This window comes from Narcine bancroftii, chromosome 3 (genome assembly GCF_036971445.1).
Source record: "Narcine bancroftii isolate sNarBan1 chromosome 3, sNarBan1.hap1, whole genome shotgun sequence".
In the NCBI taxonomy this organism is placed as follows: domain Eukaryota; kingdom Metazoa; phylum Chordata; class Chondrichthyes; order Torpediniformes; family Narcinidae; genus Narcine; species Narcine bancroftii.
Genome location: NC_091471.1, coordinates 159,175,794 through 159,200,773, shown reverse-complemented (window position 1 = coordinate 159,200,773; position 24,980 = coordinate 159,175,794). Strand labels below are relative to the sequence as shown.

At 39.3% G+C, this 24,980-nt stretch overlaps 2 protein-coding genes across 12 annotated transcripts in view; one reads left to right on the top strand and one right to left on the bottom strand.

The window, feature by feature from the left end:
• LOC138757773 (protein TBATA-like) overlaps window positions 1-13,168 on the top strand; it is a 30,940-nt gene extending 17,772 nt beyond the window's left edge. For 4 of the 7 annotated variants that reach the window (XM_069925631.1, XM_069925630.1, XM_069925629.1 and 1 more), the window contains exons 6-10: window positions 397-540; window positions 2,443-2,524; window positions 3,132-3,303; window positions 5,622-5,662; window positions 10,350-13,168. In XM_069925631.1, coding sequence (XP_069781732.1) covers window positions 397-540; window positions 2,443-2,524; window positions 3,132-3,303; window positions 5,622-5,662; window positions 10,350-10,522 — 612 coding nt within the window. In that variant the 3' untranslated portion in view covers window positions 10,523-13,168. Of the gene's footprint in view, window positions 1-396; window positions 541-2,442; window positions 2,525-3,131; window positions 3,304-4,133; window positions 4,186-4,257; window positions 4,349-5,206; window positions 5,260-5,621; window positions 5,663-10,349 lie in introns of those variants that run through there. The other 3 variants (XM_069925633.1, XM_069925634.1, XM_069925635.1) reach the window with 3 other exon arrangements.
• LOC138757775 (tRNA methyltransferase 10 homolog A-like) overlaps window positions 3,802-24,980 on the bottom strand; it is a 62,285-nt gene continuing 41,106 nt past the window's right edge. For 2 of the 5 annotated variants that reach the window (XM_069925636.1, XM_069925639.1), the window contains 2 exons: window positions 15,601-15,706; window positions 13,046-15,359 (listed from right to left, as the gene is read on the bottom strand). In XM_069925636.1, the coding sequence (XP_069781737.1) occupies window positions 15,178-15,359; window positions 15,601-15,706 (288 nt within the window). In that variant the 3' untranslated portion in view covers window positions 13,046-15,177. The other 3 variants (XM_069925638.1, XM_069925640.1, XM_069925641.1) reach the window with 3 other exon arrangements.

The following is a 24,980-nucleotide window of genomic DNA, read 5'->3' as shown; positions in this document are numbered from 1 at the left end:
ACCGTCCACCATCTTTAACCTCTCCTCAGTTCACCCACTAACCCCACCTTGTCTCCTCTTTAAATCTTTCCTCACCTTTCTCAGTCCTGAAGTAGCTCACTCTGGCCCATGAAACCTGTGCTACCCAATTCACCTACCAACCACGTACATTTTGTAGGGTGGGAGGAAACCAGAGCACCCAGAGGAAACCCATACAGGTCCCTAGGAGAATATACTCCTTGCAGACAATGTCCAATTCGAACCCAGATTGCTGCCACTGTAATAGCATTGCACTAACCATGCTGCCCTCTGTTAGCTGTGCTGCCACACCTGCTGAGTTTATTCAGCAGCGTGTGGTTTGCTCAAGATTCTAGCATCTGCAATTTTCACACTAAAATGTAATTATTTTAAAAACAGGAAGAGAAATGGGCCAACCAGTATTCTGGTGAGAGAGGGAGTCTTTGTACTTCACCATCTCGGAATCCCTCCAGATCAAACTCGCGTGCAGGGACGGGCGAATGCATAAGACCAGTTCTCTCTGTGGCTGAACGAGAAATCCTCGTGAGTACTGTTAGGTCTGCTTTGTTCATGAATGAGTGAGACAAACACCAGACTGAGTCGAAATCAGGGTTCTTTGTTCTTTATTACCGGATTGTAACACTTGCAACTAACAATGTTAGTTGGAGAATGCATTCTGCCGTTATCAGCAAAATGATGATTTTTTATACCCTTGGATACGTGCTTAGAACATCATCATATCATTACTTGTCCAATGACTAAAACTGTTGCTATCCTTTCCCTGCTAGCTTCCTGCCTCTCAATCCATCAATGTCTCTCTTATCTTGTAAGTACAAGGATGCATTCACATCTTGTTACAGCCCTGCACAGGGTAACTCCTTACACATTCCCATCTCATGATGTTTTACCTTACAGTACTCCTAAGATACATTGTGTTACCTATTGGCCCAAACCCTTTTGTCATAGTCTTCCAAGTCCCTCACCAACCACCTACAAGTTGCTCATTGGGCTCATGTGAATGCAGCCACCTCCAATCCACCTGCCACCCTGCACTGGATTGGTGTCATTTTTCCTTCGTTATCATTGGATGTAAACTCAAGGATTTCCTATCCTGTGTTCTGTGAGAGTGTCTTCACACACTGACTACAGCCATTAGTGAAGGCATCTCAAAGTCTAGACACAGATGGACAATAAGGAATGGCCTTGTCAGTGATTTCAACACCAGATAAATGAACAAAAATAAATCCCTGTGTATTTTGTCTTGGCATGAGTTGTTAAGGCTCCATAGTATGATTGCTCAATCTTGGTGATCTGAGGTCTCATTCTAGGTTACAACATCATGGGCTCAAAAATCCAAAGGTTTAAGCTAACATCCCCAGCACTGTACCGAGAGAATGCTGCACCAATGGATGTACCAATCAGTGGTGCAATGCACTTGTCAAGAAAATGTAATGATGTGCAATTTGTAAAGGAGGGCCTTTGGATGACGAACCAACGCAGTTGCACAGGCATATATGATTTATTCAGCATCTCAGGAATATAGGAAAACAAGATCCCCGAAAGCCTTCTACGGCCAAACCATGCCTTGTCTAGTTGTCAAATAATTGTTTAGGTTATGGTTGCCCCATTATGGGAAGGATGTGGAAACTTTAGAAAAGGGAACTGAAGAAATTAACCATGATGAAGGTGTGAATTATGGGGATAGATCGAACAAACTTGGGTTGTTTTTTTCTGGAGCATCGGAAGCTGAGGGGATATGTGATATAAGTTTATAAAATTATGAAAGGCATTGATAGGGTTAACGGTCAGAATCTTTCTCCCAGGGACAAAATATTACACACTGAAGGGGATGCATTTAAGGTGAGAGGGAAATATTTAAAGGTGATGTATAGTTTTTTTCTATATACAAAGTACCTGGAATGGGCTGCTAGGGGTAGTGGTGGAAGCAGATACAATAGAGGTGTTTCAGGTGCAAGCAGCAGAGATCTGGTTTAATTTGGCATCATGCTCAGCACAGATGTGATGGGCTGAAAAGCCTGTTCCTGTGAAGTAATGTTCGATGTTCAGTTGCTTTTCAAACCCTGAGAGTTCTGAACTGATCTTTTGAGGGATTCCATTTTCTTCTGAAGCAATGGGAGAGGATAGAATTGTAGATATTTTCTCAAGAGAATCGTGCCCATTTTAAAAAGTCTGATTTGTTGTTGTAACCCAGTAGGGACAAGCATGGGAAATAAGAAAACATGCAAAAGTTGTAAAGCATTGTGGCCACCTTGTATCACTGATGCAATGGACTTCGATGAGTTCCATTTCAATGCAACATTAACAGTCTCTTGTGTCCCACCACAACTAACTGTCTTACTGCTGGCGGTGGGGGTTGTAGGGAAGATGTGTATCCTTGTCAGAGAGTTGGTGAAATGATTGTGTGTCATGTACTGCCCTTCACAGGTCCTGGAGTTGCTATCTCAGATCCTGCAGACTGATTCCCTCCAAGCAGTCCAGCAATGGTTACTTGTAACCAGTCCAAAAGGTTGGTGATCCATCTCAGGATTATTAGAGATTAACCCTCTGAATACATTGCCTTTCTGTTGAACCTTGCTAATACACACTTGTTCCGTAAAGCGCAACAAATGTCATTCCTGGTTTACTTTATTTGCCTCAAAGTAGTTCTGGATGCCTTCAGGAAAGGTGCTTAAAACATCCCAAGTCTTTCTACTGTTGACACCAGGCATCTCCCATCTAGAATAAATAGTAAAATCCCTCTTATCCAGCACCTATGGGAATTGGCAGATCTTGGATAAGCTTGTTTTTTCAGTTGCTTGAGACTTCCTCTTACAATACCTAACTAATACACCTGCTTTCTATACCTGGTAGATATTTGGATTGGGGACTTTTCCCAATCTGCTCTAATATCACTTCCCTTGCCTGGAATAAGCTTTAAATACAAATACTTTTCTATGCAACAATTGGAATGCTCTATTCTGTTAAAACCAATGTAAATATTGTGATCTTCTTGGTTGAAGCAATGTAGTTGCCACTTTTAATTTCTTGTCAGATAATTTTGAGGACTGCCCATTAAACTAGATAAAATGGCGGATCTTCTAATGGTATCCTTCCCACGTTTTATCTCTCTTTAGACAAAGAGGCAGTGTTGGATATGATTTGTATGGCGGTAGGTAACACGAAGCAGGTCAATTCAAATGGGCCAGCGTGTCCCCTGTCAAAGGATGGTTTCGCTTTGCGGCACTTAGCTGAAGACCCAGAAGCAGTATTCCGTGCTCCAACAGCCTGCGAGAGGCGTCGTGCTAGGTTTGTGACCTCTTCAATTCTGCGCAAGATGCATGCTTACTTATTGTCACAGGAGTCCAATGTACTTTTCAAAAGCATTTGGGGAAAGCCAGGCATAGAATGATATGGTCTTGATGCAGGCAAGTGAGATTAGTGCAAATGGGCCAAAAGGATCAACATGGTGGGCCAAAGGGTCTGTTTCTTTACAGTATGACTATTTTTCCATTTCCATTTTGCAATCCTTCTAAATAGTCAGACTTAAAAGCAGAAAATGCTCGAAAGTTTCAGAGTCTGGAAGGTTCTACTGTGCTGTTTTATTTTCAAGAAAAGGTGTGCACATCCATCCATATAAAATTGCTAAAGGGGATTGGTCATTATTTTCTGTGAGAATTTGCTGAACATTAACTAGTTTTTTGTTTTAACATTATAATAGTTTCTACACTTAAGGAAAAGTTCTTAATTGGGTAATGAAGAACTTCACAATCTCTTGAGTTTAAAAAAAAATACGTAAAATATCAGAATCAGGTTTATTGTCATGAACATGTTTTGTGGCAACGGTATTGTACAGAACAAGGTGCAAGATTTACTATAAATTACAATTTTGTAAATATAAGATTTAAAGAAATAAGTAGTGCAAAAGAGAAAATAATAAGGTAGTGTCCATACTGAAATCTGATGGCGGAGGGAAAGGTGTTTTTATAATGATTGTATTTCTTTTATTTTGTGATTCTTTATTTATCGGACTATGAACCAAATCAACCAACAGATTTATCTCTTTAAATATTCAGTGACATTTTCTCTTTTTTCTCCCCATCCCTCCCTTTTCCCTTTTCACCGCCCTCCAAAAACAGTAAATATTGAACATACAAAATACAATAAAACAATATCTTTGTACAAAAGGAATACGTCTTTTTTGTTCGTATCATCTACTTATACACATTAAATCTGATCGTGTTTATCTTCTTATCATTTTAGGTGGTGGTGGTCCAAGGCCTGCTCTTTCTGTTATGTTCCATATATGGTTCCCAGGTTTTTTTTTCAAACATTGTAACTTTGTCTTTTAAATATGTGATTTTTTTTTTCCCAATGGGATACATTTAAACTTGTATTCTGTTAATGTTTATAGTCATATAGTCCAATGTGGCCATCTTGTATCTTTATTTTCACTTCTTTTCTGCCTTTTCACTACCTCCATCCCTTTTTTTCCATTATTTTTTTTTAAGTTTTCCTTTTTAATCTCCATATATGACAACGCACTTAAGACATGAAAATACCCCAACAATCCCCATAGGCAATAACCCTTGAACCCCAAATGAACCTCCCCTCCTTGGACTGCCCCTTGTCGGCAACCACAACTCCCCTTTCCATTCGGTTTGCGAACTTACTCGCAAACGTCAACCAATTTCGCAGTGACCATTATTCTCCCCCCCGAGAACACTATTTTCCTATTCATATAACAAAGGTCTTTTTTTCCCTTCTCTTATCCATCTTTAAATCTATATATACATGATCTTTACTTTATATTTATTACATATTTTTGTATGTTTTCTTGCCGATCTTCCTTCTTGTCACTCCTCCTCCTCTCTTCTGTCCTGCAAATTCTTTGGCTTTCTTTGGGTCCGAGAACAGTCTATTCCGTTCCCCAGGAATAAATACTTTAGAGTACTGCTGGATGTCTTAATATAAAGTTATACCCTTTCTTCCATAAGATTGATTTTGCCATGTTGAATTCCTTCATCTTTAAAAGTTCGAAGCTTCTGTCAGGTTAAAAAAATATTTTTTGTCCCTTATATTCCAACGGCTTATTGTCTTCTCTAACCTTTCTTACCTGCTCCAGTATGTTTTCTCTTGTCATATATCTTAGAAATTTTACTAATATGGATCTCGGTTTTTGATGTGGTTGTGAATGATTGTATTTCTTCAGGCTCCTGTACCACCTTCCTGATGATAGCAATGACAAAAGACATGACCTGAGTGGTGAGAGTCCTTGATGCTAGAAGCTGCCTTCTTGAGACACTATTTCTTAAAGATGTCATTAATAAAGGGAAGACTAATGCCCACGATGGTGCTGGCCAAGCCTAGAACCCTCTGTAGCCTATTCCTGTTCTGTGCATTGGCACTTCCATACCAGACAGTGTTGTAACCAGTCAGAATGCTCTCCACAGTACATCTGTAGAAATTTGCTGCTGCTGTATCTTATTCATGATTACATTGAATGGTGGCCTCAGGATAGGTCTTCTGTTGACTCCCAAGAATCTAAACATTTTTGTCCTCTCCATATGAATTGTTCTTTCATAAAATGTCAGCTGTAAAGTATTAATGAACTTTTTTTTAAACAGGTCACAACAAAGATTGCAGACAATCTTGGAGAAAGAGCCAGGTATTTAAATTCTGAAGCACTGTGTCCTCACGCAATTTCTTACCATTGTGGCAATCTAAACTGGTTTAAGATTGTAATTTGCAGCAACATCATGAATAGAAGATTGCATGGATGAATTGGGCCAAAGGGCCTATTGTATGCAGTAGAACTCGAAGCAATTTCCATGTCATTGAGAGTCCATCTGATCTAAGACACCATAATGAGATCTTGGTATCACCAATGTTTTATACTTCCAACACCATCTAATAACCAAAATAAATTGAATTTTGTATGGATTAATCAGGCCAGATAACGTCTTAACCTCCTTTTCCCTTTCCCCGCTTAGTGCATCAAAAATTTCAGATTAGATAATGTGACTATGAGCAAGTCACACATTAGCCCTGGCAGGGTATTAAGTATTTCTTCCAGCCAGCTGGAAGATTGTTAACAATAGTGGGCAAAGAAGCTCGATGGTTTATCTTTTGTAATATGTGAATGATTTGGACCTGCTGTTGAGTCCAGAAAAGTTGCAGAGATCTAAAAATTGTTCAGGTGGTTATCTGACATGTGAAGCTTTAGACTGCAGAAAGATGTAGCTGATTCAGTCACTTTGGTGGAAAAGCAGAAAATACAATTTAATCTTGGCAAATGAATTTGGGAAGATGCAGGAAGTCAGGGGAATGGAACATTAAACAAGCACTTACCTGTGCGAAGTTTGATGATGATTATTCGAGTAATGGGAGTTGGTGAATCAATGTGAGATCCCATCTGTGCATGGGCAGCCCGGAGGGGAGAAGCCACTGAACTTAAATAAGCTAAACGAAGAACCAACCATAACTCAAACCTGTGACTGAACATGTTTATTTCAACCAAAACATCTTTATCTATAAACAAGAAAAAGAGGGGCTGGGAGAGGTGGGCACGTTGACTCACCAATTCCCATTACTCGAATAATAATCAAACTTTGCACAGGTAAGTGCATGTTCAATGTTCCATTATTCTTTGCAATGTACATTGGTTCACCAATGTGAGAGTTTGTAGCTCAGTGGCTTATCCCCTGCGGGTGGTCTGAAAGTCCATATTCGGTTCAATGGGTCCCCCTTCTACGGCCTTATTCAATCTGCCGCGTGTAGGATGGAAGCGTGAAACTCTGCCCCTCTGAATTTAAAGGTTTGTTGTAGAACCTATTAAAGGTTCTCACATTACTTCATCCCGCCTGGTGAAGGATATCCCATTTAGGGACCTCTGCCTTATGGACTGCCAAGGTCGCTGCTGTTCGAGTTGAATAAGACCCAAACTGAGAAATATCCACTCCAGCCACTTATGACCTCCCGCAGCCATCTGGGGGTAGCCTGCTGATGCAATTTCTTATAGTATATCAAGAGGTATTTCTCATTTAGTCTAATATGTTTTGTATGTACAATGTAACTTTTTAAACAATCCAACACATAATCTTTCATCTTCTCCATATGCATACAATGAAAATTTTGTCCCAATTCCCCCTTGCCTGTTATGTGTCAAAACGTTTGTAACTTGAATGCTAACACAGTCCCCCTCCCAACGAATGTCAAGCCCACCAGCATAATCAGCTTATGGGACAGGCTACGCAAGTCCAAACTGGAAGTTGGTGACGATAACCTTAAATAGTCCAAAACAATCTTCACGTCCCAAATATCCTTGTTTCAGAGTACCAGAGGATGCAAGTGGAACACTCCTTTCATAAATCTTTTGATCGAGGGTGGTTCATCATCTTGTGCCCAGATTCCTGGAGCGTCAAGAAAGCAGCCAGTGCACTCTTTGCTATAGTCACTGCACTGTAGCTGGCCCCCTGCACACAGAACATATCAGTTATAAAACTCAGTACACCTCCGATAAAGGCTGACTGTTCATTCAGTCCGATTTGTCCACAGTACTTTTTCCATCTCCCCACATAGGAGGAATACTGTTTCTGAGTAGATTTTCCCCAAGATGCCTGCAGGATGTCCAGAGTTCTAGGCTGCAGAATGTTTATGTTGATCCTCGCTCTTCCATCCTGCAACCTGACAGACTTAAGTGAGACAATGGATGAAATATCGTTGACACTGGTTGGATTAGCAGACCTCTGCTTTTCATGAATGTTAATGGAATCCCCACCATAAGCCTAAGGAGTTTGGGGAACCAGCATTGGGAAGGCCAATGAGGCACTACCAGCAATCCCGAGGCACCTCTTCCTGTATCTTATTCAGACACTTCGCCACCAAGGCAAACGGGGGAAACGCGTTAAAGTTAAATTTTGACCAGTCTAGGGTAAAGGCGTCAATGGCCTCCACTTGAGGATCCGGCAGCCAGGACACGAACCTCTGAATTAAGCAAACAAATCCATCTCCGGCATGCCAAAGTTGTCTGCTTGCCATTTAAAGTATTTCTTACCCAGAGTCCACTCAGTGCTATTGTTGAATTTCCTGGACATCAGGTCCGCCTGTACGTTGATCCAACCCAGCAGGTAGGTGGCAGTATCCCAAGTGCTCCTCTGAATACACCAGCAGCAAGTCTCAATGGCTAACTTATTACAGGAAGGAGATTTAAGACCTCCCATATTATTGAGGTTGGCCACAGCTGAAATGTTATCTAACCTCAGCAGTACATGAATGTCAGCTTCCCTCGCATAGAAAGACTTTAGTGCTAGAAACTCCACTAGCATTTCCAAATGATTAATGGCTGATTTAGAGGCTTCCCTGTGCTCTCTGTCCATCCATTTTCCCCCAGTAGAGATCTTTAGATTTGTGGCTCCCCGACCTTCGCCACTGGCGTCTGACCTGATCTCCAGATCCTCATTCCTGAGCTCGACCCTCGCGTAATCCCGTGAGATATAGTCGATCCACTATGCCAGGTTGGATCTGGCCTTGCTTGTTAGCCTCATGGGCCTGTCAAAGTGTCCCCTGGCTGCCTTAAGAGCAGATATTTTGTTCCTTTCCAGGAACCTATAATGTAGCAGGCCATGATGTACCGCCAGGAAAACCACCACCAGTTTCCCAATCAACCTGGCCACCTTTCATATGAAGGGACGACACTCTGTCATGATCCCTCTGCAGGCAGACCTGATCTCTGCCACTTTATCCTCTGGAAGGGAAAGTCTCATGTCTTCTATATCAATAATGAAGCCGAGGAATTTTAACCTCTTAGTAGGCACCAACACTGATTTCTCGGGATGTATGAGAAACCCCACATGGCTTAATAATATCGAGGTGGCTGCTACTGCCCTTTTTGTTTCCTCGAATGATCTGCCCACGATAAGAGTATATCCATTACCATGTGACCCTCTTTCCTGAGCCTGGCAAACACTGCTTCAGTGTTCAATGCCCTGGGTGCTGAGCTCAGCCCACTCGACAAATCCTTATACTGCCATAGCTCTCCTTTCCAGGAAAATTTCAAGAACTTCCTGTACTGTGGGCAGACCATGACTGGATAATCTGCAAATCTATTGAGGCCATGTAATAGCCCTTACATTACATATGCAACACAGAATATGTTATCCATTTTAAAATGCCTCAACAAGACATATTCGTTAAGATCAGATAGATCCAGTATCACTCTAGTGCCGCCACTTTTTTTTGGTCATGTGAAGATGCTTGATGCAAACTCCTGTTTTTCAAGGCTATAACATTTTTCCTTTTTAACGCCATGATCTTGGCATGTACAACCTCCATCAGTTGTGTGTTGTGTGTGTGTGTATTCTTGTAATTATCAAGAGTACTCAACTGTAAATGCTTCCTCGACCTGCCTTGTCTGTGGGATGGTACATTCTGGGCCGACCTCTGTGAAGCACTTTGAGCGGGAAAATTCTGCTGTTGCTCTCTCCACAGATGGCGTTCTCCTGCTGATTGTCCCAGACCTTTTCTGGTACACCTCCACTTCCGGAGGGCTACACTGGGACCCAGCAGTCCTGGAATTTTTACTGCTTGCCTCCTTCTCCAGAGGGCTCGTTTGGGGGGGTTTGATTCCATTTGTGTGGATCGCTCTCCTGCAATCTCCCTCAGGGCTCTGCTCCTGCAGGCCCACTATTTTTGTGCATTTTTTGGGGTTGCTCTACTACGATTTCCCAATGATTCAGTGCTTAATTGGTGAATTCACGTGCCAAAAAACATACTGCTCCTCTCAAGTCAATGCAACGCATGTAATGGCTGCACATGGGCGGATGGGATCTCATGTTGGTGAACCAACGTACATTGCGAAGAATAATATGTATTGATTGGGAAGATGATGAGTGGGGCAGTGAAACAGAGCTTTCAATGCAAGCCCATTGATCTTAAAGGTTATATGGCAGGTAGTCAAAACTGCACACAGAATGTGTCCCTTTATTAGCTGACTCTACCGGGAAGGGGGGGGGCATTTGTGTTATCATTCAGGAGGCTGATGGGGTACACAAAAACAAAGGGATTTAAGAAGGTTGGTAGGAAATGGGTTAAATAAAAGGTGCATAGATTTAAAACAATTGGAAGAAAAATTAGGAGTTTTTGTGTATATATAAATATATATTAAAAAAATTACATTGCCCAAAAAGGTGGAGAAACTTTTCTCCTGTTGATGTGTACTTAAAACCCCATGTGCTTCAGGGCACCCTCCTTCTGTAATTCCTTTTTAATTAGCAAGGACCTGATTGTTTAAATGGGGCTAATTATATCATGAATTTTCTGATTTTACTCATGCACTTACATTTTTAATCTTTCAGATAATAAAGATTTCCAAGTACTAGAAAAAACAAAGCCATCCTATCCTTGCCAACAAAATGCCCAAACCAAAACTGTAAAGAAGTCGAAAGCACTTGGAGATGTGAAGAAAATATTCATTGTGCCTTCTTCACCTATAATGGACGGGAAGTTGTGCCATAGAAAGTCTGATTGATATGAAACTGAAAGAACACTTTAGGAGTTTGCAACAAATGAACTTGTAGAGTTATCAGTAAAAATATTATGATGGAAGCATTGATGTGTAGGTTATGTCATCCAACTTCCTTAATCTAAATTACAGATTGGTCCAAGTACTATCTGCTATGTAAAGGAAATACAGGAATTGTAAGGAGCTTTTGTGCCACTGTACTCAATTTTAAAATAGCAATGTGGTTGTAAGTGACTGTGCCATTAAATATGGCATTTCTTGCTCACTGAATCACAGATCCAAAAATACAAGCACTTTATTATTTCAAGATATTTCTGACAGCAATTATTACCTATCCCTAATTATCAATTAAGCAAGTAGCTTTTTTCAATGACCCCTCTCCTCTGGGTTGGGAATCCTGTAAGAGCCCAGACTTAAAATGATTTTCTTTTTGTAAGAACTAAAGACAAAATGTTTCTTGTTTAAAACAATCAGTGCAATTGATCTTAATTTGTAATACAAAATGTTTGCAATTTAAATTCCCATCAGCTGTTTGGAATTTGTACCACCATTAGATTAAGCTGCATGAGCTACCATTAATTTAGTTACCCTACTCCAATTCAAAGTCCAACAACCAAATTCTTTTTAATGCATGTTGATCAACCAACAGGGTGCAATTTGATACCACCTTTGATAGATCTGCTGTTCCATGTTCCATAATCAAATCTCTTGAAGTAGCCCATAACCTATTGAAACCAACTTTCATAACCACTTCAGTGGACTTTCTACATCCCTTCCTTTAAATTCTGACTGCTATTTTTATTCTTAATCTTACTTTGTACTCATGTATTTGAACATATGAGCAATTAGGAGTTATTTTTGAAGTTACTGCATTTGTGCTACTCCAGAATAGTTTTTTTGAAACAGTTTGTTCTCATGAGAATGGAACTACAAATCCATATTTGTTGTTTGTCTTGGATACTTGGAGGGCAGGAAGACTCCACCATAGTGTGGAGCTGGAGTTGTATAGAATCAGACAAATATGGGATGTCAGACTCTTGTCAGTGAAGTAGCTGAGATTTTTAAGATGATCCTAAATCATTGTTTATGTTGTCATTTTTTGACAACAGAAAAGGACATTGAGTCCATGCCAGTTCTCAGAGCAATCCTGTTCCTTTACTTATTTCCCTGTGACCTATTCTCTCTTGCATTCTCACCAGTCCCTCACTATGGGTAGATTAAAGTTACTAATTAATCTACCCATCATGGCTTTGGGGTGAGGAAGGAAAATTAAGAACTGGGAGTGGGGGAAAGGAGAACCCAAGTGGTCATGGGGAGAATGTGCAACTTCACAAGGCAGCACTGAGGTAAATGGGTTGCACAGACTGTTACATCCTTCTCTTTGCCAGTCCACTATTTACCAGGTTTACTATGGTATTAAATTTAACCTCCCATAGTGACAAATGTATCAAAATCTTTCCATTATCACCATTAAATGAAACTAATCTAAGTTTTGTTCCATGTTTGAAGATAGCTTAACAGAAACACAAGACTGCAGATGCTGTAATCTCGAGGGGGGGCGGGGGGAGAAAAAAAACTCAGCAGGTCTGGCAGCATCAGTGGATGGCTGAGGTTTTTGTGGTCTTGATGAAGGATCCTGACCTGAAAATATTGGACATTGTTTTTTCTCCCACTGATGTTGCTTAGCCTATTGAGTTCTTCCATCAGATTTGGTTGTTTTTTCGCTAGCTTTCACAATCTTTGAGTAGGTTATGCCTAAATTAGTACATTTTTTTTAAACAGCAGGAACTATTCTGCATTTATGTTCTTTTGAAATTAAGGGAGAATTTTAAAAATAAGAGTTATTTCTGTCATCATGAATATATGATGGCTCTTTACGCACACACTTTCATATTTTACCAAAGGTCTTTCAATATTAACAACTGGGACTTTCTTGGAGCTGACACTGTTTAAGATTAAATTGCAATGACATGCAAGAACTAAGATTTTTTTTCCGTTTTGCATGATTATTAATCTGTTATAAGAATGTTAAGCAATTGTGGAGGAAATCAAACGACAAGATTTGTACAGATAGCTAACATTCTGCTTTCAGATTGGTCCATGTTTCAGGACCAATCACAGTGATGTAGTGTTGAAGAGATGTGAAATGGATATGCCTTCACAGAAATACCCAATCAATGTTGTTAACCATAATTACTGAGGCATCATTTTTGGCTGATTTGGGTCTAGACTATACAATTATGTGTAAAATAGATACCTAAATACAATTTATTTTGCATATTTATGATTTTTGTAATCACATTGGTATTTGTTGTTCTAATAATCTACATATTTGGTATTTTTCATTTTTGTCAGTTCTAAAACTAGGCACCACCTCCAACTCTCAGCCCAATTTAGAAAACTCTCACTTGATATCAGCAGAATATCAGTGTTTTCAGTTTAGCTTGTCCAATTGCAGAAGCAAGGCCTTGTGCGATGAACCCATGCATCAGGCATGATGATAAGATAATGAGTGAGAGATAATGCAAATTGTCTGACATATTTACATTTTTTTAATGAGTTCTTTTGGCTCCAGTAAGGAATACTGATGATCATTACAGATGCCATTTTACTATATTGATGCTGAACTCAAATAAAAGGTTTCAACATTCAGCACTTGTGTTTTACTCTAGATAAGTAGTGTTACATGTGCCAGGAGGTTCTCCCAGTTGGCTGAGAAAGCTTTTGCAGAATATCAGGCCTGATATGTTTGACTTGGTTCGATGGCATAATTATCACAAATACTACAACACAAGGATATAATCCTTAAAAGCAGATTTTTTGACTTGCTTTTAAAACCAGAGTTGAATGTGTCTGAAAATCAGTGGTTGACGAAGAGGAAGTAGATTTAAATGTGACTTTTGTAAAGGGGATCAGAGAGCAGAAAAAGAAAAAAAACCATACATTATAGGCAATGTTTCCTGTAATGTTTAGTTGTCAGCGTGTCCAAAAATCTTATGTTGTGCAAATTTTTTTTTCCTGTGACCAATGTAACTTGAAATTGTTGCAAGATCATTTTCAAGGTAACTAACTTTTTTCTGGGCATATTAATTTCCTTTGCAGCGGTTGTAAAGTGTGTGTATGTGTGTATACACAGCTTAGAGGGAACAGTGGTTATATAGACAGATGAAAGTACAAATAGCAAGACTCCCAAATCAGACCTCTGTAATATAAATCCTGTTGCAGTGGCACTATTGGCACCTTTCACATAACAAGATATCACCAACTACTTCAGATCATGAGGAATAAAGGAATTTTGAGAATCTTGAAAATAAAATTGCAGATTCAAGGAGGGAATTTCAGCACTTTTAGTAAATTAAGATAATTTTAAAAAGTAGTTTGGTGGAAAGGGAAGGTAAACATCTAGAAGTCATAGTGGTACAAGTAGCTGTTGCATGTAAAGAGAGTTGAACAGCAGATTAATGAGTAGTGTCTTTGAGTTTTGAATCTCTGGGTTACTTTTAGCAGCATGTGGGAGTGAGTAGAGGATTAATCTGATAAATGTATGGCTAAAATGATGGTGTCGGGAGGGAGGGTTTTGGATTTCTGATTCTCTTGCACTAACAATGGGGAAAGGAGTGAACTGAAATGTCCATGATAATTGCAGGGAGATTTGCCAGTACTGTGAGACACTGTAGATAAAGAATTGGAAGGGAGATGTATTTACAGCACCATCAAACTGGGTTTGAATCTGGCACTGTCGGTAAGGAATTTGTACGTTCTCCCTGTGTCTGTGTGGATTTTCTCCAGCATTCTGGTTTCCTCCCACCTTTCCAAAATAAATGGGCTGGAGGGGCCTGTTACCATGCTGCATGTCTAAATTTAAGAATGAGAAAGCAGTTCATTGAATAATGCAATAGCCTACTCTTGAACAACAATTTAAAAAAAAACAATTATTTGAACTGAGGTTATCAACAAATGAAACCAAGCAATTTTTTTTTTTTAAAAGTTTTTTCCACAGTCAAACTATTAATTACATAATCCTGAGATGGAAGATGACATTTCTGAATTATTTTGATAATCAGGTTGCTAATTCAATTGTTCAACAGTGTAGCAAACTGAAATCAAAATAAGTACTGTATATTACTTGGCAACCATCAGCTTGGCCCTTTTTAAATCAATATTAACAATTTAAAAGTGGCCTCCCTACTTACTCTTATTAATCTTTAAACTATGTGTAGTATTGTATGTACTTAATTTTCAGAATAAATTGACAATAATTTCCACTTGGTTGTGACTTCGTAAAGTAATTCAGTACATACAAAATCAGAATGAACTAAAAAAAAGTTTGTGGCCCTGATTGAAGACAATGTCATTTTAACATTTCAGTAACTAGATCAATGATTGACGAGCTTCAGTGGGAATGATAAAATAGTGTTCATTCTTCACTAAAATACTTTCAATTAATAAAATTAATTTTACCAGAAGTATTTCTCTGGACTCAGTGATTTAAATATCACATGAGCTAAGAGGATTGAGAAGCCAAATTGAAAGACTTTCTTTTGCATCATTTAAGCCATACAAAGGACAAAATAAATAAAATTGCAGTCAAGTATGGAATCAAATTGAGAAAGGGTTATATTTTACCACATTGTTCTTCCATTATTCCTAAGCTTCTCGTCTTATGCACAAGCTTCTGCTGCCATCCTAGTTTCTGCCGATTCACAAGTGTCCGAGTCAGCATTGTATTGTTTGGTGCTACAAAACTCTCCTGCAGGAACTGCTCCTTTGCGCTGTGGCAGGACTGTGAAAAAGGCTTTTTCCCAATCTTGTTTTTCCAAGTATGCTAGGATTATCTCAAATACTGCAGGAATTAAAATAAAATAATTCCCATTTCACAATCGAACTACACAACTTGAAAACTAGATAAAAATAGCTTTCTGTCATTTACACCTATTGGAGGAGGCAAAAAACAGTACATAACTTTTGTCACGATTAGCCATTGTTATCTCGTTAATTATTATTACAGACTTGCATGTAATGTACATTTAATATACAAACTAAAAAAATGTGCACATATGTCACAAAGAAATCATGGTACTTACCATGATTTACGGTTAAGACTTTGCGGCTATTCATTTTCACGTAACTTCCAAGAGGAAGTTGGGCGTGCGTGATTCCCAATTTCTCGGCATTGTCATGTGTTAAACCCTGGAATGGCAGCCATGTAAACATGAAAAGTCACATATTTCAAAGCACTTATTTTATTTTGTTTGTAGAAATGCAATTTTAACATTTTAAATTTAAAAACACAACGAAATAGGAGCAGGGTCAACCATCCTGCTTTGTTACTCAATAAAATAGCTGAACTGTCCGTGGACAGTTCAGGTTTATTTTTAAGAGTACATATTGTACATGACATACAATCCCAAGATTTTTTTTTCTTCGGGCCAGGCAGAATTTCTACTTATTGGAGTAGACAAGAGAGAAATGTAAACAAGAAGGTAGCACAGACACTGTGCAGTAGAGAAAATAAATATTCAGTAATAAATAATGTGCAAAGTAAGTCCTTAAATGAGCCTCTGATGGAGTCTGATGGTGGAGGGGTTGCAACTGTTCCTGAACCTGGTGATACTAGCCTTATGCCACCTATACCTCTTTCCTGATGACAGCAGCGAAAACAGAGTGTGTTCTGGGTAGTGTGGATTTTTAAAATATAAATATACACAGTAAAATCTTTAATATCACAATATATTAAACTTTTTCATACAAAAAACTGCTCCTTCCTACAAAATATAAATCCACACACTGTCAGCTCACATTTATACTATCCATAAAAAAATCTATGTAGGGAAGTCGCAATGTTTATATTGTAACAGCATCTGTATTATCATTATTATAATTGAGCCCCTATATGGTCCAAATATGACTCCCATATCCTGACAAATGTGTCATACTTGTTTTTTTTAGATTGTATGTAATTTTCTCCATATGTATACAACTATTTATCTCTGCAGTCTATCGTGCTATGAGCAAGAGAGAGTCAGACTTCCAAGTAATTGCAATACGTTTCTTAGTCCCTGCTAAAGCTACTTTGACAAAAGAAGTTTGGAATTTAATTTATTACTTATTTCAATAAAATTACCCAAAAGATTAATCTCCAGGTCGTCTGTGAAGGGCATTACTGTTATCCTTGTTAATATTTCAGCCATATCCTGCCAAAAAGGCCTCACCTTCACACACAACCACATAGCATGTAAAAACATTCCTGTTTCAATACCACATCAAAAACACATCTCCAATATTTCAGATTTTAACCTATGTAGCTTCTGTGGTGCAAGATATAATTGGTTAGAAAGTTATATTGAACCAATCCATATCTTGCATTTATAATTGATGTCATACTATCCAAAACACCAATCAGTCCAACATCTTTCTGATATTACAACACCTAAGTTTGAATCCCATCTCTCTTGACCTTTGTAAACCTGGTTTTGCACTTTCAGTCTGGAGAGTATAGTACATTTTTGTTATAAATTTGGTGTATTCCCCCGCCAGATCATTTGCTCCATTTCACTAATTTCAGGTGAGACCAACATTGGCCCCCCATCTTTCTTTCAAGAATTATTTTAGCTGGAGAAAACAGAAGAAAGTCTCATTAGCTACTCCATATTTCTGCTTTAATTGACCAAAAGACACGAGTCCACTTTGTCATACCAGGAGTTTAATATTCTATACCTATCTTCATAGGCAACAACACATTCTTACATAATGGTGCTCTTAATGATATCCCTGCATTTTTTTCCCCCAATACTCTCATTGATTTCTTGTATTAATATAGGATTATCGGTCTTTTTTGTTATTGACTTAACACTCCACATAGATAAAATCCTTTGCTGCCCCCTCTTTCATTGAGTATGATCCTATCCAAATCCAACAAAGGGGGGGGGGGGGGGGTGTGCTGCCTTCCTCAAAGAAAGATGAAAGAAATCTGGCCTGTGTTGTCAAATAATAGTTTCTAAAATCTGGTTACCTAAGCCCTCCTAATTTATAAACCCACATTAATTTTTCCATTGAAATTCTCGGCACTTTATTATTCCATAGGGATTGCCTAATACAATTATCTAATAATTTAAAGAATTTTTTGGCAAAGAAATAGGAAGCGATTGAAAAGGATATTGGAATCTTGGCATCACTTTCATTTTGATACAGTTAACTTTAACCAAAGTAATCGGCAAATCTTTCCATTTCTGCAAATCCTTCTCTATCTTCTCCAACAGGGAGTATAATTTAATTTATACAAATTTTGTAGGTTATCATCAATCATGATTCCTAAGTATTTAATCCATCTACTTTCCATTTAAATCTATTTCCTTTTGATATCTTTCATAATCAAAATTCATCAATGAAATTATCTCACTTTTATCCGTATTAATTTTATAACTTGAAACTCTTCCATATTTTTCTAGTTTCTCCAGAGATTCAGCTGGATCAGATAAATATAATTGCAAATCATCATCAAATCGGCTGATTTTATGTTCTTCTTGTCCAACTTTGAAGTCGCTAATGTCCGGATTTCTCTTTATAATCTTTGCCAGCAATTCAATCGCAAGAATGAAAGCACTGGGAACAGGGGACACCACTGTCTATTAAATCTACTCAAAGGGAAAACTGCTGACGCTTAACTATTAGTTATAATTTTGGCTTGTGGTTTAAGATAGAGTTTTTATCCAATTTATAAATATTCTACCTATTCCAAATTTCTCCAAGTTTTAAACAAGAAAGGTCATTCTGAACAGTTAAATGCCTTTTCTGTGTCAAGGGACACTGTTATACTGGAATTCAATTTTGATTTAGCCATAAGTATTATATTGAATAGCCGACCAAGACTATTTGAAGAGTGTCTTCCTTTTACAAATCCCACCTGATCTGTATGTATCAATTTAGGTAATACTGTCCCAGTCTATTAGCTAACACCTTCGTCAATATCTTATAATCAGAACTCGCTTCTTCCAAAGCTTTCAGCTTTTCTTGCATTTTAATCAAGTCAACTTCCACTTGGCCCATTTGTTCTATTAAATCATCAACTAACTCTTTAAAAAATTCAGTCATTTTCTCTGACATATCTCTTATTGCTGTTTCAACAACTGCAAAACGATTGCATAAAGTCTCCAACTTATCAAGGATATTATTCTAGTCACGCGCCATCCCACCATCACTGCCAAGCTCAATAAGTCCCAAGACCATTCTTATGCCACTCCCTTTTGGGATTTCACTCAATGTTCCTGCTTGAGGGGGGCGCGTGGCAAGATGGCGTAGAGGACAGACGTGCGGTCCCACCCTCCCTCAGCTAGTTTTTAAAGCACCAGTTTTTAAAGTTTATAAAAGAGATTAAAAGTTATATTTTTATTTTGGGGAACATTAGTGAGTTAGAATGGCTACTAATGTAAAATAAACGAAAACTCAACTGCAGAAGAAATTACCTTTTAAAAGTGCTGAAGAATTGAGGCCTACCTGTTCAATTGAAGCCACGGACCTGACGTTTGGAACCTACAAGGCGCAGAGGACTCCTACCCGGCTAAGTATGATGCCAGCACTGACCTTGCCTCTGCAAGATGGCACCTGCTTGACGACGAGTTCAGCCGGTGCCGAACCATGCGTCCACGATGTTGGGCGCATGGGCGACCCGGCTGAGAGAAGAGCCCTTGAGCCCGGGCTGCCATCAGGTGGGCTGGGGATGTGCAGAATGGCGTCGGAAGTCACACCTTGTGCAGTTCCTGGCCTTACCGGGCATGTGCGGTGCTTCAAGGGTCTGGGACCTGTTGGACCATGTGTGGGCTGTGGGTGGGGCCTGAGCGGCGCCATCCCAACGTGGTCAGGACGCCGTCGTCGGGTGTACAGACCCACAGTTGCACCGGGAGGGGTCTGACAACGCTGGAAGAAGCAGACTTGCCTTTACTGAGCATCTTACAGGAACAATTGGAGGTGGAGACCAGAGAAGGTAGGCCTCAAAAAGTGGAACTGGAATGGAGTCTGTGTTTACAGTTCTGGAAGGGATTGCTTATCAAATCGACAATATGTGTAAAGAAATGACTTAAGGATTTTTAGAAGTGACAACCAAAATAACTACTATGGCTGAAGATAAGTCTGCAGTTAAGAGTGATGTTAATCACTGTATTAAATTAGTGGATACAGTGCAAGAAAATTTTTTACAAATTGAAACAGCTTTTCTTGAATGTAAAGATCAAGTTGAACGTAATAGGGAAAGAATGGAAAAAATGGAAGATTCCTTTGTGGATTGGGGAATTCAGAAGAAAGACATTGAAAAAAATTGATTCATTGGAAAATCAAAGTCGGAGAAATAATGTGAAAATTGTGGGTCTCCCAGAAGATATTGAAGGGTCCAATCCAATAAAATGTTTTAAGAACTGGATTCCAAAGGTGTTGGGCAGGGGTGTCAAACTCAAATTCACGGAGGGCCAAAATTAAAAACTTGGACTAAGTCGAGGGCCGAACTAAATATTTATTGAAAATTTTCAACAACATCTGCATGTTTTCTCTTCTTTCAACATATGTAATGTTAAACTTTAGGATATAACTTTAGGAGGATAATGTTACAGGTCAGGAGTAGGTAGCTCAAGTTCACCCTTTGCTTGACCTGAGGGAAACATATTTGGTCCCTGTGGAGATGTAGTCAGCATTCACAGGCTGTGTCCATTTTGGCCTGCATCAGGATTCAGCATTTCCTGCTCACTCCTCAGGCTCTAGGCCTCTATTCACCCTCGACCCACCATCCCTCTACCTGACCAGTCCTTTACCCAACCTCTACTCACCCCTCACTCCACTTGCTCTGCCTCTACCCACCCCATCCTATACACGCCCCTCTACTGCCTCTCCCCTCAACCTGTTCCTCCCTCTACCCGTCTCCCACCCTCTAATCACCCTCCCCTACTCGCCCTGCCCCTCCCCTTTTACCTCTTCCCTATCCACCCCTCCTTCTACTCATCCCTCCCTCTAACTGCCCCTCGCACCACCATAACTTCCCCTGCCCATTACTCCTCACCTACACCCTCTGCCCACCCCTGCTTACCCACCCACTCAGGCCCAGCGCGCTGCCGATCAGCCTTTGCAGAACAGCGGGGGCCGTGCGCAGCCTGCATTTACGTCGCGCCGACAGGAAATCACAGGCGCTCGCCAATCCGCCACACCGCTCGACAGGTGGGAGAAGTGACTGGTTGTGCAGGGAGCCTTCCAACTGGCTTGCTGGCTGATGACATCGACAGACTTCTCGTGTTACTATTTTGTTTTCTCAAAGTTTGCACGGTCAACCTGCAACACTCTTGCTCCCTCTGCTTCCCGTAGATCTGATGCCCGGGTGTTGTTATGATTCCCAGCAGAAGGTTTGTGGAACTTTACCATTCTGGATTCCTTTTTGAGAATATTCTGGCCATCTTTTAAGGGGGGTGGTTTTAGGGGGGTGGTTTTAGGGGGGTGGGGATAGTTAGGGGGTGGGGAAGGATGTGCAATGAAGGGGGAGGATGGTGGGGGTGACATTACCAAAAAACAGCATCAGCTCTCGCTGCAGGGCGGGCCACCTCTAATACATTTTTGAAATGATCTTGCGGGCCAAATATAATTATATCGCGGGCCAATGGGCCAGAGTTTGACATGTGTGGTGTTGGGCAATGAGTTTTTTTTGGAAGGCTTAGAATTGGAACGTGCATATAAACCGTTACGAAAGAAACTGTTACTGAGACAACCGCCACGGGCGGTTTTAATTCGTTGCTTGAAATACCAGGACATAGAAATGATATTACGGTACTAAGATAGGTGGAATAGTGGATAATGAAGAAGGTTTTTAAGGATTGCAGAGGGATTTGGGCTGCTTAGAAAAGTGGGCTGAAAAATGGCAGATGGAATTTAATGCTGATAAGTGTGAGGTGCTTCATTTTGGTAAGAAGAATCAGAACAGGACATACGTAGTAAATGGGAGAGCATTGATGAATACAGAAGAGCAGAAGGATTTAGGAGTAACGGTACATTGTTCCCTGAAGGTAGAAACTCATGTGAATAGGGTGGTGAAGAAGGCTTTTAGTATGCTGGCCTTTATCAATCATTGCATGGAATATAGGAGTTGGGAAGTGATGTTGAAATTGTATAAGGCGTTGGTGCGGCCTAATTTAGAGTTCTGTGTGCAGTTCTGGTCGCCTAATTATAAGAAGGATATAAACAGAGTGGAGAGAGTGCAGAGAAGATTTACCAGAATGTTACCTGGGTTTAAGCATCTAGAGTACAGGGAGAGATTGGGCAGATTAGGTCTTTATTCTTTGGAGCGTAGAAGGTTGAGAGGGGATTTGATAGAGGTATTTAAGATTATGAAAGGGATAGACAGAGTGGATGTGGATAGACTATTCCCGTTAAGAGTAGGAGAGATTGAAACAAGAGGACATGAGTTAAGAGTTAAGGGGCAGAGGTTTAGAGGTAACTTCTTTACTCAGAGAGTGGTCGCGGTGTGGAATGAGCTTCCGGGAGAAATAGTGGCGGCAGAGTCAATTTTATTATTTAAGAAAAAGCTGGACAGGTCTATGGATGAGAAGAAGGTGGAGGGTTATGGTCATTGTGCAGGTAGGTGGGACTAGAGAGGAGTGTTTGGTTCGGTGTGGACTAGAAGGGCCTAATGGCCTGTTTCCGTGCTGTAATTGTTATGTTATGTTGGCGGTGCAGAAAGCACGACAAAGTCAAACTCCAATGATGGTCCAAAACAACAGAGTATTTTTCTATGCAGATTTGAGTCAAGAGATTATTAGGAAACGTCGGGAATTTAACTCGGCTAAAGAAATATTGTGGCGGAAGGGTTACAAATTTGCATTTCGTTACCCTGCAGTCTTTTATGGTAATTTTCAATCTCAATTTTTTGAAAATGACCATGATGCATTAATTTTTGCTAATTCACTACCTGATTTGCGAGGATATGGAAGATCTTCGCCGCCGTCGCCTAACAAGAAGACAAATGGAAATGGGAATGGGAAGAACAGGAAAAATGGGAAGAATGGAAAGAAAGAAGTTTTAACACAAAGTCTTATTGACATTGAAGATCCGGAACAATCATTGGGAATGGAGTCACTGGGATGAATATATTTACAGTATTTGATTGTGTTGATGTGAATAATGTATTTCTGACTGGCGGAGGGGGATAGCACTGAAATCTTTGATAGTCATCGCAACTAGTGGGGTTTACCACATCCAGTTTTTTAGGGTGTTACTACCTTTGGGTAGTGTTTTTTGGATAGTTATAATATCTAGGGGAGGGATAGTGATTTAAGTTATTATAAGGGGAGTGATATTTTGTAGTGAGAGATTATATTGTTAATTTGTAAGGATGTTTAATTTGAAATTTGCAACTTTTAATGTTCAGGGGTTAAATAATCTGATTAAGCAAAAGCGAGTTTTGGCTTATATTAAGAAAATGAAAATTGACATTGCCTTTTTACAAGAAACTCATTTAACTGAAAAAGAATATTTGAAATTGAAGAGAGATTGGGTTGGACATGTGTTCTCTTCTTCATTTAATTCTAAGGCAAGAGGTGCAGCAATTTTAATTCATAGGAATTTGCCTTTTGAATTACAAAATATGGAAGGAAATGTTGGACGGGTCTTAAGGGTGAATTGTAAAGTTTTTGTTGAACCTTGGACTTTGCTCAATGTTTACACACCTAATGTGGATGATGAGCGTTTTATTTCTGATGCTTTTTTTTAAAAAATTTTTTATTTTTCACACCAAAAATCACATTAGCCATGATATACACTATTTCTTTTTCTCACATATACAGTGACTTTTTCTCCCCCCCCCCCTCCTCCCAAGCCACCCCCCCGCCCCCCCTCTCATCCATTTTAGGTATACAATCTAGGTTGCATTAAGCCAGTCAGACAATGTTGTCATTCAACAAAAATACACCAGAAATTCTACTGAGTCCATTCTTTTCTTTCCTTCTCCTTCCATCAACTTAGGTAATGTTTGTCCCCGGTAGGTTTTCGCTATTGTATTTAATGTAAAGCTCCTATACTTGTTCGAATATTTCAATATTATTTCTTAACCTATATGTTATTTTTTTCTAATGGAATACATTTATTCATTTAAATTTAGTAGTTTCTTCCTTTTAATTTGGTTATGTATTCCATTAATATTTAAAGTCATATAGTTCAGCGTAGCCCTTTTATATTTTGTTTATCTTCTCTTTCCGTTTTTCCATCATTACCATTCCTCCTTTTCCATTTCTGTTTTCTTATTTTCAACTCTTTATAAGACAACATTCCTACAACATCCAACATTTTCCTTATTCTCCTATTTCTATCTTATTTATCCCCAATCTCCCCTTCCCCTCCTGAGTTGTCCTTTATCCCTTGTCGGACAACCACATCTCCCCTCTCCATTTGGATTTGCGAATCCACTCGCAAGCGTCAACTGATTTTGCAGTGACCGCTATTTCCCCCCACCCCGCCCCCCCCAGAAAAGATTTCACTTTTCATATGTCACAAAGGTCACTCTTTTAATTCCCTCCTTATTCTCTCTATTCCCTTACCTTCCCTTATTAATTCTTGTCTATACTATCTATATTTTCCTCTAAGTACAGATACATTCACGTATGCACATTGTCTCTATTCACTCTTATACCTCTTTACTCGCATACATATCAATCGTGATCATTTTTACTCTCATTACCCGTCTTCATCCCTCAGTCTATTTTTGTCTTTACCCACATACATATCAATCGTGATCATTTTAACTCTCATTACCCGTCTTCCTCCCTCAGTCTATTTTTGTAATTGTTCTGCAAATTTTCGTGCTTCTTCTGGATCCGAGAATAGTCTGTTTTGTTGTCCTGGAATAAATATTTTCAATACCGCTGGATGCTTTAGTATAAATTTATACCCTTTCTTCCATAAAATCGCCTTTGCTGTATTGAACTCTTTTCTCTTCTTTAGGAGTTCAAAACTTATATCTGGATAAATGAAGATTTTTTGCCCTTTATACTCCAGTGGTTTGTTGCCCTCTCTTACTTTTTCCATTGTCTTCTCCAGTACCTTTTCTCTTGTAGTATATCTTAGGAATTTTACTACAATAGATCTTGGTTTTTGTTGTGGTTGTGGTTTAGAGGCCAATACTCTATGTGCCCTTTCTATTTCTATTTCTTGCTGTAGTTCTGGACATCCTAGGGTCTTAGGGATCCACTCTTTTATAAACTCCCTCATATTCTTGCCTTCTTCATCTTCCTTAAGGCCCACTATCTTTATGTTATTTCTTCTGTTATGGTTTTCCATTGTATCTATTTTTTGAGCTAGTAGTTCTTGTGTGTCTCTTTAGTTTTTTTATTAGATTCCTCCAATTTCTTTTTTAAGTCTTCTACCTTCATTTCTGCGGCTACTGCCCGCTCTTCCATCTTGTCCATTTTCTTTCCCATTTCTGTTAAGGTCATCTCTATTTTAT